This window comes from Halichoerus grypus, chromosome 10 (assembly GCF_964656455.1).
Source record: "Halichoerus grypus chromosome 10, mHalGry1.hap1.1, whole genome shotgun sequence".
NCBI classification, from domain to species: Eukaryota; Metazoa; Chordata; class Mammalia; order Carnivora; family Phocidae; genus Halichoerus; species Halichoerus grypus.
This window is the reverse complement of record NC_135721.1, coordinates 63,840,458-63,858,317: the sequence shown is the minus strand read 5'-3', so window position 1 is coordinate 63,858,317 and position 17,860 is coordinate 63,840,458. Positions and strand designations below refer to the sequence as shown.

Genomic DNA, 17,860 nt, shown 5'->3' with positions numbered 1-17,860 from the left:
TGCAGGGCTCAATCCTAGGATCCTGATATCATGACCTGAGCTGAAGGCAGATGCTTAACCGACTGAGCTACCCACACGTCCCAAAGTTTTATCACATTCTATAATTTAGGTATTGTTTGTTATGAAGCAAGAGCACCACCAAAATAGGGCAGCAATAAAACAGAACAAAAATCTTTATGGCTAAGTGACAAGACACACATACGCAAGAATATAAATGCATTTTTAAGAAGCCAGAACTTATAAGTAAAATCCAGAAAAAATGTTCTACTTAAACTACTTACCAATTTGACTTTTAGGTGCTCCAGCAACCACCAAATTTAAAGTACTAGAAGACATTTCTTTCCGTGTTGGGTTAACAACACACTCTCCATCAATGATTCCTATCCGCACTGCCCCTAAAATATATCAAAATATGGGCAGTTGTGTAATAAAAAGTCTCAGTTTTCAAGACACTATTCCAGTGATAGCTTCAATCCCTATTCTTCAATTGTGACTATAATAAAATCTGTATTTCTACCATGGTATTTAAGGCCCACAGAACATCCTACCCCACCCTACCTAATAGCCTCACTGGAGCACTCTGTGTTGCTTAAATACATTATTTTTTTTCCACACCTCTGTGATTATGCTCGTGCTCTTTTCCTGGGCTAGACTATACTTTTTCCAAGGCATATGCTTACCATTTGATCCTACTAAGGTTCAGCTTTAATGTTGAGTATTCTGAGAAGCCATCCTTGACAACCTGACTTCGAAAGACTAAACCCAATCTTCTCTATCATTTTTACTATACCTTTATAATACTGTTTATAAATAATTATTTGTTTCTCCTACCTATGTTGAAAGCAAGAACTATTCCTAGACTGCCTTTCTTCCTTCAGTTCTTAGCTTAGTATCTGACATTTAGGATACTCAAAAATTATTTACTCGATGAATCATTTTTTTTTTTTTAAAGATTTTATTTATTTATTTGAGAGAGAGAGAATGAGAGACAGAGAGCATGAGAGGGAGGAGGGTCAGAGGGAGAAGCAGACTCCCTGCCGAGCAGGGAGCCCGATGTGGGACTCAATCCCGGGACTCCAGGATCATGACCTGAGCTGAAGGCAGTTGCTTAACCAACTGAGCCACCCAGGCGCCCTTCGATGAATCATTTTTATATTGCATGATTACAACCTGTAAGAGCTGTAAGTTATAAACATATTTGTTTTATTCTGAAAGACTATGTACTCTAACAATTTCCTATTCCCCACCCCCGGCCCACCACACCAAAAGTCCTTAAACAGAGAGACAACTAAGAAGTCAAAGTATCTAGGAACATAAAGTCTCTAACACCATAACATATTGCTATCAAAAACAAAACCTAAGGCAAGGATGAAAATATCTCAAGGAGCTAAAAGGAGTCTTAGAATGTCATCTAATTTAACTCCCTACAAGATGATAAATCAGAGCTAATCAATCTATGCTTTTGCTATTGCATGCTCACTAGTATTTCAAGAAAAAACATAATGTTTCTTATTTTCAAATCCTAACTTACCAATAGGTCCATTCCAAGGAATATCTGATAATGAGAGAGCCACAGAAGCTTAAAAAAAAAAAAAAAAGAAAAAAAATAAGAACTGAGGTAAAAAGATTTCATTCCTTTAAAAAGACAGTAATAATTTTAATCTCGATTTTTATACTTACCACCATTAATTGCTAAAACATCAGGTTCATTAACACCATCTACTGCTAACAGATTACAAAGTACCTGGTACAAGGGAAAAAATTCAGAGCACTTAAAAAAAAATCTACTTGATTTAGGAGGATTATCATTTTGGTTAACATTTTGGGCTAAAATAAAGGAGCACTATGTGGTTAAAAGCATGAGCTTTGTAGTCAAACCCCTTATTTCTGGCTATCATTTAACTATATGCTTGACTATGGCAAATTACTTAAGCCTCAAAAGTTTCTCACCTTTAAAAGGAAAAAATAATAGCATTTTCTTAAAAGGTTTTCTGAAAATTATAGGAAATATTATTTGTAAAGCATTTACAATACTGGGCATGTTGAAAATATTCAGTAAATGTTAGCTATTTCTAGTACATAAAAATATTGTTTTGTTTATAAGCATATACAAAACGAACTGATAAATTCCTTTATACTAAAATAATATGCCTATGTCATGTACTTAAGAAAACAACTTATTAAAAAAAGAGAAAAAACAACTACTTGAGGCAGTGACATCCTTGCAAAGGCGTACTTGCAAGGCATATTTATTTTTATGAAATAAATAAAAGTTCATTAAAGCATATGGGTCATTCTGAAAGAGAATAATATTCACAAAATAATAAAATAAAGTAGAAGTTTAGAGGGCCCAATAAAATAGGTAATAAAGACTAGTTGTATCAATTGTCCTAGCCTCTGACACTAATATGACTTAACAGGTCCCAGTAGGGTCTGTCCCCACCTTCCTTAATCACTTTAAACTTTAAAACTCACCAGTTTGTTTCCTGCCTATGGGCTTTTGTGCTTCCCATTCCATCTGCTCAGAATGCTTCCCCCACACTCCTAGGTTGGCTAACTCCTACTCATAATTCAGGTATCAACTCAAATTGACATTGAATAAATATGAATTTTTAAAATTATTGTTTTTTAAAAAGCTTAATGTAAAATGCAGCATTACCAAAAATTCTTATTTTGTGTTCTAATGTTTAGTCAAAGTAGTAGTATAGAAATTCATTAAGTAATTTTTGGTTGATCTGGAAACAAATAAACCTCAAGCAGAATCTACCTGTGTATCATAAAAGTAGCCAGCTGGAAAGAGAGGTCTAATTGATCGATCTGCCAAAAGAAAAAGAAAAGAAAAGACACTAAATAGTACTGACAAAAGTCGCTTTACAGTTTGCCCTTTTCCCCTATAGCTAGCTGTTCAATATGTTAAAAAGAAATTCCCTTGGACTGATTTACTGAAAGGGTCATAGATAAATGTCAATGCTTCAATTAATATATACCATGCCCTAATAACAAAAAATTAGCAGGGCAGCAACACACAAGTATAAAATTGGGCAACAACTTTTCATTTTGGTTCCATAGGTATCAGTTACATATATAAACAGAGCAAAGAGACTTAAGGCCAGCAGCAGACCAAAAGAAAATCTTTCCTTGGTATTCTGTGTCTGAAAAATGCATATAAATATACACTAACAATTTCTGTATAGAAGAGCTATAAACTCAAATGATCCCACAATATTTAATGATGTCAAAGATTTGAAAGATTACAGGTATATTTCGGTAGTTGATGAATATAATGCTTTCAGGAATTACTATGCTGAATATGAAAATGAAAAATACTAGGGGTAGATTGAACATAGTAGTAGAAGCATGAGCCACAGAATTTATATGCTCAATAGAGATTCATTCATTTCATTGACATATATTTACTGAATGCCTATTTTGTGCCAGGTAGTATAACAAGTACCCAGGATTCAGTAGTGAACAAACACTTTTTTCTTTCCTGGAGCCCACATCTGAGTGAGGGGATACAGAAAGTAAATAATCTCAGGCAGTGTTAATGTAATGGAAGAAAATTTAAAAGAACTGTAGAATATAGATAGAAGAAATGCTAACACAGGCATAACAGAGAGTTAATGCCTCTTACTATCTTACCTATTACTCGACTTGTAAGAATTTCTTTATCAGAAGATCCAATCTCTCTTCTGAGATAGTTTGTGGGAATTCTACCTGCTGCAGCAGCCTTCTGTCTATAGTCAACCTGAAGTAGTATTGAAAAAAAAAAATGAAGTTCATTTGACTCCTTTTTATGGCAACAAACTATTTCCCAAGAACAACTATACAGATACTAATTCTCCTGAGGTTGCTAACAACATGGTCCAGATTAAGAATGAAGGATATTTTATTTACTTTTAGCATTCTGTATCTCTTTGGGAAGGGAAAACTGATAGAAATATTTCAATAAACTGATTTTTAAAAAGACTTCCACTTAGCAGTGGACTACGCAGCCTCATTATTTCCCACAGTGGCTTATTCTGGTCAAATCAAACATTCCCTTTTTTGTATCAACTCTGTTACATAAAACTGCATTCCCGTTTTCATAACAGAAAGAAGCCATAAACTCCCAAAGCACTCCTTACTCTTCACCAAACATATACTTGCAAACTCATACTGAACGGAAACCTATGAAAGCAATGAATTCACTGCTATTCAAGATCAAAATCTTCATGCACTTCACTGTTCTTATCAACCTGGACATTCTAAAGCATGCTTACTACTAATATGAGAATTGGTTATGAAGCAGTCGGTCTAAATTCTTTTAATGACAGTATCAAACTACAAAAGAAAATCCTTTGTTGTGTGACGTTTACACTGTGCACTCGTTAGACATTAGACAAAAATATTACAAATTCTACATTTATGCCATATTACTGTTCAGATAAATCAGCAAATACTTACCACCAAAGGCATGAACTGGGAAAGTGAAGGTTTTGTTTTACTGACCGCTGTGACCATCACCGCAGTGTCACCTGACTTAAACATAAACAACAACATGGGCAAATTCCTTAAAAACCAGACATTAACCTCTAAGTAGTGAGTGAATGAATCCTTGCTCCAGTTAAATACAAGGAAAGAGAACTGTTATTCCATGACACAATGATAATGAAAATAATTAATCACAACTAGTCCAATCTTGATCCCTTTTACGAAATCAAGAAAAGGCTTACTGCTAGCTTAGTCACAAGCAATCGTATTTTCTACTTCTTAAGAAGAAATTTAGGCTATATAAAAAGAAAAATTTATCACAATTAAAGAAAACAGTAAAATCACTTTCTATAGAGAAACATTACAGAATTTATTAACAGAATAAAACAGAACCCCAGGTTTCAAAGAGATCTTAAAGGTCATTTAGTATATCCAGCCCTCTGACGCCCTGGTTCTCTGGAATGGTTCTGAAACTAGAAATGGTCTGCATTAACTTACACTACCACAGTTCTAAGAAGTGACATGATGTTGTAAAGATAATTAGTAGCAGTCTCCATAACCATTTTTAAGATGAAAATTTAAAAATGTGGACTTTTTACCTGTACTACAGCAGAGCCATCTGCAAATCTGGCCAGTTTTCCAGAGGATATTTCTAGTTTTCTGTTTAAAAATAAATATTCAATACAAAAGGACTTAGGTCATCAATACAAATCCCAGCTCGGTATAAAATAATCTAAGATTCTAATAGAAGAACCAAGCCACACAGGCCCCCACCCAGCAAAAAACAAAAAAGGGATAGAATTCACAATCGTTATTAAAAGTACCAGGGGAATTTAAGACCTGCTTAAGGAAAAATACAGAAACCAAGGCACAGGAAAAATCTGAATGAGAGATAAAGTACTTTGGGGGTGCAGGAGCTGTGTTCCTAAATGTTAATTCCCATTTACAACCTTTGTTTAGTGTGTCATCCCTTGCCTTGTTGATAAAAGTAGCCTTTTAACAGACAAACAGGATAATTTCTCTACTTAAAATCCTTTAAAGTATCCCCCAGTACTTTCAGGACAAAATATAAATTCCTAAATATTGCCTACAAAGACATTCATGTTCAACAATGGTGCCAAGACAAGTCAATGGTTGGGGAAGAATAGCCTTTTCAACCAGTAGTGCTGAGACAACTAGATACCCATATGCAGACAAGTTAACAAAGTTGGATCTCCTTCCTCATACTATAAAAAAAAAACTAACTCAAAATGTAGTATAGACCTAAATGTAAGAGCTAAAACTATAAAATTCTAAGGAAAACATATAGGAGTAAATCTTCATAAACTTGGGTTAGACAATGTCTTATATAGGACATCAAAAGCACAAGCGACAAAAGAAAAAATAAATTGTACTTTATCAAAATTAAAAATTTTCTTGTTTCAAAGGGTATCAAGAAAGTGAAAGAAAACCCACAGAATAAAAGAAAATATTTGCAAATCACCTATCTGATAAGGGACTTGTATCTAGAATATGTAAAGAATACTTATAACTCAATAAAAAACCAACCTAATTTTAAAATTGGTGAAGGATTTGAATAGAAGTCTATACAAAGAAAATCTTCTAAGTAGCCAGTAAGTACATGAAAATATGCTCAACATCATTAGCCACTAGGGATGTGCAAATCAAAATCACATCTACTAGGATGGGTATAGTCAAACAGATCAGTAACAAGTGTTGGTGAGGAGAAACTAGAATCCTCATACAGTATTTATGGAAATGTAAAATGGTCCATCTCCCTTGGGAAATAATCTGGCAATTCCTCAAGAGGTTAAACACATAAGTGCCAAACGATCTAGCAATTCTACTCCAAGGTAAATACCCAAGAGAAATGAAAACTTTTTATGTCCCTGCAAAAATTTGCATAGGAACATTCATAGCCGCAGCATTATTCATAATGGCCCCAAAATGGAAACAATCAAAATGTATGTCCACTAATAAATGAATAAACAAAATGTGGTCTCACTGCATACAATGGAATATTATTCAGCCATTTAAAAAATGAAGTATTGGGGCACCTGGATGGCTCAGTCGGTTTGGTGTCTAACTCCTGGTTTCCGTGTAGGTTGTGATCTCATGGGTCATGGGATCGAGTCCCCTCCCCCCGCAAAAAATTAAGCTCCTCACTTAGCAGAGAGTCTGTTTGAAAGATTCTCTCCCTCTGCCCCTCCCCCCACTCTTGCACACTCTCTCTCCCTCTCTCTCTCTAAAAATAAATAAATCGTTTAAAAAAAATGAAGTATTGCTATGTGTTACAACATGGATATAACTTAGAAACATAATAAGTGGGGGCGCCTGGGTGGCTCAGCCAGTTAAGTGATTGCCTTCAGCTCAGGTCATGATCCCAGGGTCCTGGGATCGAGTCCTGCATTGGGTTCCTTGCTCGGAAGGGAGCCTGCTTCCCCTCTGCCTCTGCCCCTCACCCCTGCTTGTGCGCTCTCTCAATCTCTCTCTGGCAAATAAACAAAATCTTAAAAAAAAAAGAATTTTCATACCTAAAAAAAAAACAAAAAAACATAATAGGTGAAAGAAGGCAGTCACAAAAGACCATATGTCATTGACTCTATTTTATGAAATGCTCACAAGAGGCAAATCCATAGAGACAGAAAGTCTCTAGATTAGTGGTAGCCCGGGGCTATGGAGGCTGGGGAGAAATGGGAAGTCACTGCTAATGGGCCTGAGGTTTCTTTTGGGGATGATGAAAATGTCCTAAAATTGATTATGGTGATGGCTGCAAAACTGTGAATTGTACATTCTAAATGGGTAAATTGTACAGTACGTAAATTATATATTAATAAAGCTGTCTTTATAGATATTAAATAGGCGGTATTATCAGCCTTATTCCCCAGCTTCTGCAGAGTACAAAAAGAGGTTACTGAAGGCTTTAAACAGATCAGCGAAACTTGTCAAAGAAACCAAAATCATGAGTATTATGAGGCTAAACCAACCCAGTGACTCCTGAAGATACTGAGGAAGATGTTCTGTCCTATGAAGGCTGCTTCAGAAACACTCTGTCATGGTCCAGTGCTGAATAAACACACACACACACACACACACACACGCTAATGCCCTGCCTGCCCTGTCCTTCATATGCAAAAGGAATAAAGAGATAACTCAATATTTTCATCCATTAAACACTTGTCAGAAGCCTGAGTTCATGAAAAGCATATTTATCTATTCAGATAGACTCATTTTGTTAAATTTGAAAGCCCAAAAAGCATGTACACTTGTACTATCAGTCCTAACTTTGAAAAATTGAGGTGTTTTTTTTTTTTAACCACAAGAAATATCTGAGAAATTCTAGATGGATTTCTATTACTGTTCAACACAGATGTTGTGATGACAGCCTACAATAAAATGGGTTTACCCTGACAGATGGAATGATGAGGTGCAGAGATAAGGCTGGAGGTGGCATAGTAGGTGGAGGGAATGATGCTCAGAGCCAGTCACATTGTGTAGACTCAAGCAAAGTTCCACAACTTACAGCTGAAATCAATATTAAGGTTTTATGTGTAAAACAGAAATTTGGGGTCTTGAAATTTTGTTTAATCCGGAGTAAGAATATGCTAGCAGTATTTCTCAAGACCTAATAGGAATTAGCATTCCCTCTAATAATGTAAATTCTTAGTGATCCCTGTGAAAGGAAGGGGAGTATTCTCCAAATAAATTGAAGTGGGCCCAAGACAGAAGAGGAGCTGTGAAAGCTCTAGTTCTATTCCATTAATGGGAATCTTGCCCCAGAATTTTTGAGAATGCCCACAGTGGCATATTCTTTTGCATGTCCTCAGTGATAGTCTTTATTCTTTAATGGGGATATAATTTGTACAGGGGACCAAGAGAAGGCAGTAGAGAACAGAGGTTAAGAACATGGGTTCTCTGTGAATAATGGTAAGTTTCATTGGAATAAAATACTTCAGCCTGCAGATGACATGTATCACTTTTTATTAGGTTCCACTGGTGAATACCAGTCACATGGCCCCACCTATGTAGGGACTAGCAGTATACCAAAGAGAGCACACATACTCACAAAGCTTGAGGCAAGGAGTAGATGACCCACTCCTCTGCTAACCAGCCCTTCCCAATTGTATCAGCAGGCAGAGAAGTGGAGCCGAGGAAACACTTAAGCTTCTACAGCTAACCAATTTACAATGGGAACTGACTGAATCAGTGAGAAAAACAAACAGGTCTGCACTACCCCCAAATATTCTCATACATGCACTTCCATTTATGTGCTTATTCAAACAACACTTGGATTTATATATTTATTCAAACACTATATACTCCTGCCTTCTTTGTTCCCTCTATTGAGTCTACTCAGTGTCTCCAGTAGGGGTCCTAGGCCATCCACCAGATAGTTCTATGGTCCTGCCTTGGTGATTGCCCTGATTTGAACTGTTTTTCTTCCAGGTGTGTGCCATTTATATTAACACAAAGAACCAGGTGGTTACTTTTCATTATATCTCATGATCTCAGCTGGTGTTACCTGACATGTAATTTTTTCCTATTCATGCACTTTTAGTTCAGTTTTTGGTGCAGGCTTATTATTACTTTTATACATCATGATTGATTTTACCTCTTATCAATTTACTCTTCAGTATTTTACTTGTAAAATAGCTCCAGATACATACAAGATTGATAACACATATGGCCTTTGGGGATTGGAATTGGGTGGCTACGGAAGGAGATTTTTGAGCTTTTTAAAAATGTTGAGCCATGTGAATTGTTTTCCTATTCACCTATAAACATATACCTATGTTTAGCCATGTGAATGAATAACTAATAAAAAAACCACTTGAAAACAATAAATAAAAAGGATTAGGAGGAGAAGTGAGATTCTATTGGTGGGAAGAAGGGTGGAAAAAGGTGGCTGAGGAAGAGAAGGGGAAGAGCAGAGCCAGCTGCCACAGGGAGTACAATTCCGGGGAGAGAGATGTTTAAAAAAAAAAACATTTTTAGAAACATCTACAGAATGATGTGGAATGTAACCAACTTCCTCCAACTTCCACCAAGAAAAATTCACTAATACAAAAACAAAAACCCGAAACATCTTTAAGATTCAGCCTCTGCCTGTCACTTGGCCTTACCTTTGATGCTAAACTCACATTTCACCTTTTGCTTCATACATAGTGAGTTATTTGTAGCTACTCAAATGTATTCTGTCACTTCTCTGTAATTGCACTTCCACTTTCTCCTTGCTAATTCCTCCTCCTCCCCCTTCAAGATTCACCTTCAATGACAAGCTTTAGGGTGGGATAAATATACCTTTGTGCTCCTTTGGCACCCCATTCACACCTCTCCTACAGTGATTTTCCCAGCATCTGTGTTTATCTTACTCCCTTATCAGAATCTGTATCTATAGTGCCCTGTACATAGTAGATGCTCAATAAAAGCTTGTTGAACTGAAAATTAAACAGTTGCCTTAAAAGTTACTCTGAGTATTAAGTACAGCATTTGAAAAACACAATAGTATATAGTCTCCTAAAGCATTGTATATAATACACATGGTAACAAGTATAAAGTGAATGGTACATAGTAGTCAAATTCAATAAATGTTGCAAAAAAAACAAACAAACAAAAACTTAACACAAAGATGGAAGAATTGATTTACCCAGAAGGTATGATATGTAGGAATCTGGTTGTTACAACATATGACACAGGTTCAAGAACTAACTACAAGAGATCCAGGTTGACTGATAAATGAAATATTTAAAGTAGATTATGGAAAATTTGGAAAGCAGGGGCTACTACTCTTGCTTTGAGTCCGTTAAAAAGATCCGTTTAGTGCACAGCGGGTGTCTGTTCTGAGGCATTTATTCAAAGAATGTGAAGTCATTGAAAGATGGAAGAGATATTCTCTCCCTCAAAAAATCAGAATCAAGGGCGCCTGGGTGGCTCAGTCGTTAAGCTTTGGCTCGGGTCATGATCCCAGGGTCCTGGGATCGAGCCCCACATTGGGCTCCCTGCTCCGTGGGAGGCCTGTTTCTCCCTCTCCCACTTCCCCTGTTTGTGTTCCCTCTCTCGCTGTCTCTGTCAAATAAATAAATAAAATCTTTTAAAAAAAATCAGAATCAGAGAATCCCAGAGGTGGAAAGAGCTTTAGAGATCATCTAGTCTAGGGATCAACAAACTATATAGCCTGTTTTTGTACAGCCTTTCAGTTATTTATGTTATTACATTTTTTAAAGGGTCTGTAAACATACACCACTATGTGACAGACAGTATGCAGCACACAAAGCCTAAAGTATTTACATCTGGCCCCTTACAGAAAAATTTGACCCTTGACCTAGGCCAGTCTTCTTATTTTGTGACAAAAAAGCTAAGTAACTTGTTCAGGATCAGTCATTCAGTAAGTTAGGAAGGCAGACCTGTAATCAATGGCAGATTTTTCAGCTTTTTGTACACACTAGGGTAAAAAATTTAGTACATGTGAAAAATTAGATATATAAAGTAAGCATTAGCAATTTCATTTACTCTAAAAATCCATTTTTAAATAGTTATTTTATTTATTTTTTGAAGATTTTATTTGTCAGAGAGAGAGAGACAGCACGCCAGCACAAGCAGGGGAACGGCAGGCTCGCCGCTGAGCAAGGATGCAGCACTCGATCCCAGGATCTTGGGATCATGACCTGAGCCGAAGGCAGACTCTTAACCGACTGGGCCACCCAGGCGTCCCTAAAAAGTGATTTTAGATGTGAATTATGGCAAACGGACCCATGGAAAAAGTATGGGCTTGGAGGGAAAACAAAATCCACGTACTCTCAAAGTAGGTGACTCTGAGAAAGTTACCCTTTTTGAGCTTCTGTTTTAACTATGAAATGAGGTAACAGCACCTTTACTGCAGATTTAAAAAGCGTGTATCACGTAACTAGCGTTCAATAAATTGATGTTTTCCTTCCCTTCCTACCTAGGGTCATATTGGCCATGCATTTAGGCAGTAAATTGAATTGGATGACGTACGCATCCACTGTCAACTCATTATCTTGAAGTGAAATGTTTCCCCCTTCAGAGTCCAGGAGTCCCCGCAAATAAAGGGGATGAAAGTCAGGTGGACTGACTCAGCTAGAGAAAAGAGCCGGAACAAGGTAAAAGGGAGGACCAAGAAGCAAAGGACACGAGTCTGAGACAGTGCGGGAAGGGTGCCAGGAAGCAGACTCCAAACCCGGAAAGAGAAATCTGGTATTTAGGTTTGGGGTAAAGAGGGGTAAATGAGATCTGCGTTGCCGGATTCCTAGCCTGGGAGATGAATTTACCTCGGGCTGCCTGGACAGGACGCCTTGTGAAAGGACATAGAACACACGCTGTTTCTTACCTGCTGCCTAAGTCCACGGCCACGGCTCGGAACCTCGCGCCACCCCATAGTGCTCGCACCTGCAACTGGGTGAGCGCCCGATCCCGCCCTGGCAAACGAAGGGGACCATCGCAAAGCGGCCGAAGTCGGAGGCACGAGCAGCAATGCCTGCAGGCCGCCATGACACCCGGCGCGCGATCACCCCGGGCTGCACCTTGATTGGCTCACTCTGCCGATGGTGGGGCGGAGCCTGGTGCAGTTTCGTTTCCGTGGTGGCGGGGCGGGGGAACGCGGGGAAGCGGATACCTAGGTCGCTTTCTACGAAGCCTAGAAAGGGTCAAACCTATCTGAACGCAATTGTGACAACTTATCTTTCCTATTTAAGTATCTGCCAGTGAAAGGCAATTGGAAAGTTAATGCCTTTTGTGTATGTGTGTGCTATCGTCATTTAAAAGAAAGTCCTAGAATAATGCAAATGTTGAATAAGTAGGGTAAATATAGTAATAATAGAAGTCATCAGACAAAACATTATTTGGCTTCTGTAAACTGAGAATTAGAGGAGAATTTATGTAGTGGACGATGGAAAGAGATCTCTCTCTCCTGTCCTCTGCCTTGGTTTTTATTTTATAAATTTCACACAAATATTACTGAAAAGGTTTATGTTAATTTATTTCTAGTAAGTTAATTTCAGTTCTTATTGATCTATATCACCATTTTAGGTCTTTGACATCATTTGTTATTCATTTTCGTTTCCATTGTTAATATTTAGAATTCATTTCTTTGCCACTTTTGATCAAGTGTTACTATTTTTTAAACCAACTCTTATTAAATGCAAAATGCCAGCTACTATTTAAATGTTTTGGAAAATGAAAAATAGCGTTTGAAATTTGAATTTGATAAATTTTCAGGGAGTAAATAAATCTCTCCCACCCCTCTTAATCCTGTTAGAACATCTTCATATGGTTCCTTGAATGAATCAATGATATTTTCTTTATTATGAGGGTCATATTTCTCTTTTAAGATCATAATCTCCTTCCTCCGAAGAAATCCAAACAACAAAATCCAACATACATTCAAACATGGTTTCAAGAACTAAAAATGTTGAACTTCAAACAGACAAATGATTTAGTGGCAAAGCAGCTCCCTGACACCTTGGTTTCCATGAGATATTAGCACAGATTTGGAATTTCCATGTCAATAGAGGGAATTACTACTAAATCTGCTAGGGATATTTAGTGTTAAAGAAGTTTTTTGCCTCTTCCTCTACATTTGACTTTACCCCCTGTTGCTACAGTGTTTTCTAGACCAATCTATTGAAACCTATCCTAATGACAAATCTATCATAATCTACTTGCCATAATACAACATGATTTTGAATTTATAAAATAAGAATACTAAATCACCTTTTGCTAAAGCACTTAAGTACCATTTAATCATTTCATTCAGGTGGTGTTGCCTAATAGGTTGGAGCATAAACTTGAAGTTAGTCTTGAGTGGTCCCAATCTTAGCTCTGCCATTTACTAGTTGTCTGACCCTATCTCTCTAAGCCTCAGTTTCCTCATTTATAGATATGGATATTAATATGAATCTCATAGGGTTTTTGTAAAGATTAAATGCGACAGAGCATGTAAGATGTTTATCACAGTACCTGCCAACATTGTCAGCACTCAGTAAGTGGTAGATTCAGCTTTGACTAGGCTTTTTTAAATTTTCCCTCTAGTTTCCTGTTTGAAATACTGAACAACCCTCTTTGCTGTAGAGCCCCATGAATCTGTTAAGCTTTAATCCATCTGGAAATATTGGAAAGCAGTATTTACACATTAAGTCCACCTGTTTCCTCATACCAACCCCAAATAATTGATATGGTAGTAATTATTTCATAAATTTAAAGGCCATGTGGGTATTGAAATTTGTTATTAAGTAGTCATAAAGATGATCCAGACTGTGTTTCTATTAAGTGTGGTGTCTCTCTTGATTGGATGGGGGCCCCCAAATGTGGGGCAGTGATCGGGTGGAAGCCATCGACGGGGGTGGTAAAAGGATTCACCCAAAGCAGAACCTAGGAGATAGAAGTTTACTGAATACACTGCAACAGAGGAGCCAGCAAGACCGCAAAGAAGAGACTGTCTGCCAGGAGGCAGTGGGTGGGGGCTGTTTTTAAAGGGGGTAGGTGAGGTGTGCAACTTATGGAATTTTCCCTTTTTTGGTAACTGTGCCTGGTTTAAGTAGCCCATTGGTTAGTTAGGGCCTATGGATATTTTGTGTGGGTTGCCTGATCAGCCTGTCTATATTCAGCCAGGGGATTGCTCCAGGCTGCTCCAACCTAGAAAGGTCTAAATTCCATTGCTCACCCTGTTTGCATAAAAGCAGCCTCTACATTAAGCATTTTAAGATTAACACAGAAACGGAAGTATAAAAAGTTTAAATTCTTGTGGTTGTAAGATAGGGAAACTGAAGGACTCCATAAAAACATGGTTTTTGCTCTTTTCCCTGCTTCTATTCTTGCTAGGACCTGCACGTCCACTTTACACATGCCTCAGAATGCAAATAGTGTATGTCGCTGTTGTATGGGACAAAAAGTTAATGATTTCTTTAGAATAGATAACATCTAAGGAAAGACCAGATGAGAATGACTGGACAAAGCTATCATATGCATATTCCAGACCACCAGCACTAGACTTTTTGAGGCCAAGACCCTCTGGCTCCAAGGAATAACACCTGGGCCCTTGTCTTAATTCTAACTGGTTCCTGGATGCCGGACCACAGTCCTCAATAAAAACCCTGAACAAAGATGTGGCTCATGCTCCTTTTCTTTCTGAATTTCCCAGATGCTCCATCTGTATCTGATCGCTCTATAACTTCAATAAACTCTGCTATCACTTCCTGCTGGCTTGCATTTGATTTTCATCCTGCGTGAAGCCAAGGACCCTCTTAGCTGGTCCTGGAGACCCTCTTTGGGTCCCTGGACCCAGCCTGCCAGCATCAGTTTTATTCACAGAAGCTATGATCCATTGAGGTTCAATCTGAGATGTCTCATTCTAGAAATAATAGTTTTACCAAGTATAGTTTGACAGCCAAAATATAATTTAAAAGGAAGTTCTTTACCTATAACTTCTGAAGGACATTAAAGATGATCTAATTTAAATCCACCAGCAATATTCCTCAGATCTCCTTTTTTCTTTTCTTCAAACTCCAATGAATGTGTGTCAAAATAGTTAATACCACTACCGACTCTGAGTAGCAATTTCACTGAAGTAAAACATCACTGCATTAAATTACTGTTAATTAAGATTTAATTTGGTTTGTAGTTTGGCTTATAAAGTATATACGATTATTTTAGTTTTATGACTGTATAAGAGGTACAAGATTAAGGAGTTTGTGTCTTGTTATATATTTGTACAAAAAGTATCAGTGGACACCAAGGGTATCCATGAAAATTTTTTTCTCTTGAAGGAATGTAGCTAGAGGGACCTTTCTAAATTGCAAACCTAATTGTGTCTCCATTCTGATTGATTTTCTTCAATCACTTCCTAATCTTTGCTTTGTGTTGACTACAAACTGTCCCTATTTAACCTCATCAATTTTTACTACCTATTTTCTTCCCTTCCTCTCATTTTATAATCCAAGGAAATTGAACTACTCATTCCCCTCTAACATACAACCCTCTCTCCTGCCTCTGTGTCTTTGTATGTATGATTCCGTGTGCCTGGTACATATTCTCTCCAATGTGTCAGTCTGGTACAATCAGTCTTCAGATCTTAATACTGGAAGCCTTCAATACTAGCCTCTCTGACTTCCCCATGCTGACCTGTAGGTACAACCTATGTCCATCCTTCCACTTTATTAATTTATACAATCATTATCTCATCCATGGAAATGAATGTGGAAGTAGGTATTGTGTAGTGGTTAAAAGTGCTGGCTCTGGGATCAAATTGTCTAGGTTCAAATCTCACCTGTCACCTCCTAAACATGTGATTCTTGATAAGTTGCTTACCCTTTCTATGTCTCAGTTTCCTTACTTGCAAAGTGAAAATGATAAAATTATCTACCTCTTAGGGTTGTTAGGCAGATTTAAGTGCAATCTTATTTTTATGGAACTTAGCATAGACCCTGGCCCATGGAATACCTGTTTTATGCCAGGCACTATACTAGGCTGAGGGGATGTAGGGGTGTCAAGATAGTCATAGGGCATAATAATTCCTGCTTTATGGAGCTTGAAGTTTAGCATGAGAGACTGATAAAAACACAACCAAACAAATAAAAAGAAAAATTCAAGTGTGATTAATAGTAAGAAGGAAATAAACTAGATGAGAAAATAGGGAATAATGGGATGGATGAAAATATGGTGGCTAGGGAAAACCTTTCTCTGGAGACATTTAAGCTGCCCTGAAGGATGAAAAAGAGACAGGTTCTGAAACATGGGGGCCAGGTGGGAGCAGTGACTTGGGGGGGGAGGGTTGCCCCTGAGTTAGGAGAGAGTTTGGCTTCTGTGAGGACTTGGTAAAGCCAGTGTGGCTAGAGAGTAGTAAGTAGGAATGTGGCAAAGATGAGGTAGGAGAGGAATGCACTGGAAAGTTTAAACAGGGACGTGGCATGACCTAGTCTACATTTTAAGATGATCCCTCTGGCTGTTGAATCTAGAATGGATTGGAGGATGGTAAGAGGGAGGTATAGAAATCAGGAGTAATGTGGTGTCAAGGGTGACAAGGAGAAAGGATGGAGAGATTTGCAATATATTTTAGTGTTGGAATTAATAGGACTTGTTGATGAATTGGATACTGGGAGGTGTGAATTAAGACTATTAACAGGCTTAGATGGGTCATAAATGTAGTGTCTGAGACACCTGAGAGTAGCTGTCAAGACAGTTGGATCTGAGCATAGGACTCAAGGAAAGGACTAGTGTTAATATAAGAGTAATCAGCATACCAGTGATATCACAAGCCATGGAAATGCTTTGTATCACTTAGAAAGATGGTAGAGAGAGAAAAAGGAAGGCCCAGGTCTGAGCTCTGAGGAGGGAGAGGCTGCCAAGTCTATGGAGATGGAGCCAACATTGATGGAGAAGTCAAGGTAGGTTGTATTATGCTGGGTGTTTTCCATTTGCACCCATTCCATCCATTCCTTTGGCTCTTCTCTGTGCCATTATGGAGCTAATGTATAGATAACAACACCCAAACTCCCTCTTTTTTGGTGGGGTCAGCTAATGAGAGACACTAGCAGGAGGGTAAGATGAGAGAGAAACTAAAAATATAGAACCATAATTCCTTATGCTGTGGCAATGACTGCAACCACCTGTCACTACAGCACCTGCCAGGTTGTTCTGCTTGTGTGGCTCTAGCTATCACTCCAATTACTCTGTTTTTTCTTGCCACTTTAAGCCTTCAGAGTTTCCTACTATTGGTGATCACTCAGTGCCTTCCGCATTCCTTGTTAGTTCCAGAATCTGCCTTAACCTCTGTAAATAGTCTCTTCATTAAGTTCTCTTTAGAACTCATTTGAGGGGGTGCCTGGGTGGCTCAGTCGTTAAGTGTCTGCCTTCGGCTCAGGTCATGATCCCAGGGTCCTGGGATCGAGCCCCGCATCGAGCTCCCTGCTCGGCAGGAAGCCTGCTTCTCCCTCTCCCTCTCCCCCTGCTTGTGTTCCCTCTCTCGCTGTGTCTCTCTCTGTCAAAGAAATAAATAAAATCTTAAAAAAAAAAATAGGTATAGAACTCATTTGACTGTGCCCTCTGTTCCTTGCTCCCCTTTGCACTGCTCTTCTGAAAGCATGCTCTGACCTCTGTCCCAGCACTAGACCACTGTTACTTATTAGAATAAGTTTGTTACTCTGGAGGTGGGAGGTGAGAGGCATGCTGTTCTCTGCTGTTCTGACTAACCCTCAGTCTTAGGAAGGTACTGTGTCCGTGGATTCTCAGTGCTCCTGCCCCTCTCCCAGCTGTAATTCTGGGCCAGGGGTAAAGGGTTATGTTCTGTTCCTTCTTCTATCTGTGGTGGGTTTTCACAGTGCCTTAGGAGTAGCAGTATTTGTCACATTCCCACAGTGCATAAAGCTTTGATTCC

The 17,860-nt window shown here is 38.2% G+C and overlaps 1 protein-coding gene and 1 long non-coding RNA gene across 6 annotated transcripts in view; one reads left to right on the top strand and one right to left on the bottom strand.

The window, feature by feature from the left end:
• Positions 1-12,022, bottom strand: part of PNPT1 (polyribonucleotide nucleotidyltransferase 1) — a 44,310-nt gene extending 32,288 nt beyond the window's left edge. Inside the window, exons 1-8 of one of the 2 annotated variants that reach the window (XM_036069889.2) lie at positions 11,822-12,022; positions 5,073-5,133; positions 4,447-4,521; positions 3,643-3,748; positions 2,768-2,817; positions 1,681-1,744; positions 1,532-1,579; positions 282-395 (exon numbers count right to left, since the gene is read on the bottom strand). In XM_036069889.2, the coding sequence (XP_035925782.2) occupies positions 282-395; positions 1,532-1,579; positions 1,681-1,744; positions 2,768-2,817; positions 3,643-3,748; positions 4,447-4,521; positions 5,073-5,133; positions 11,822-11,982 (679 nt within the window). In that variant the 5' untranslated portion in view covers positions 11,983-12,022. The remainder of the gene's footprint in view (positions 1-281; positions 396-1,531; positions 1,580-1,680; positions 1,745-2,767; positions 2,818-3,642; positions 3,749-4,446; positions 4,522-5,072; positions 5,134-11,821) is intronic. The other variant, XM_036069891.2, reaches the window with a different exon arrangement.
• The window catches only part of LOC118521388 (uncharacterized), a 212,601-nt gene that overhangs the window by 50,574 nt on the left and 144,167 nt on the right, over positions 1-17,860 (top strand). The gene's annotated exons all lie outside the window — the stretch shown is intronic.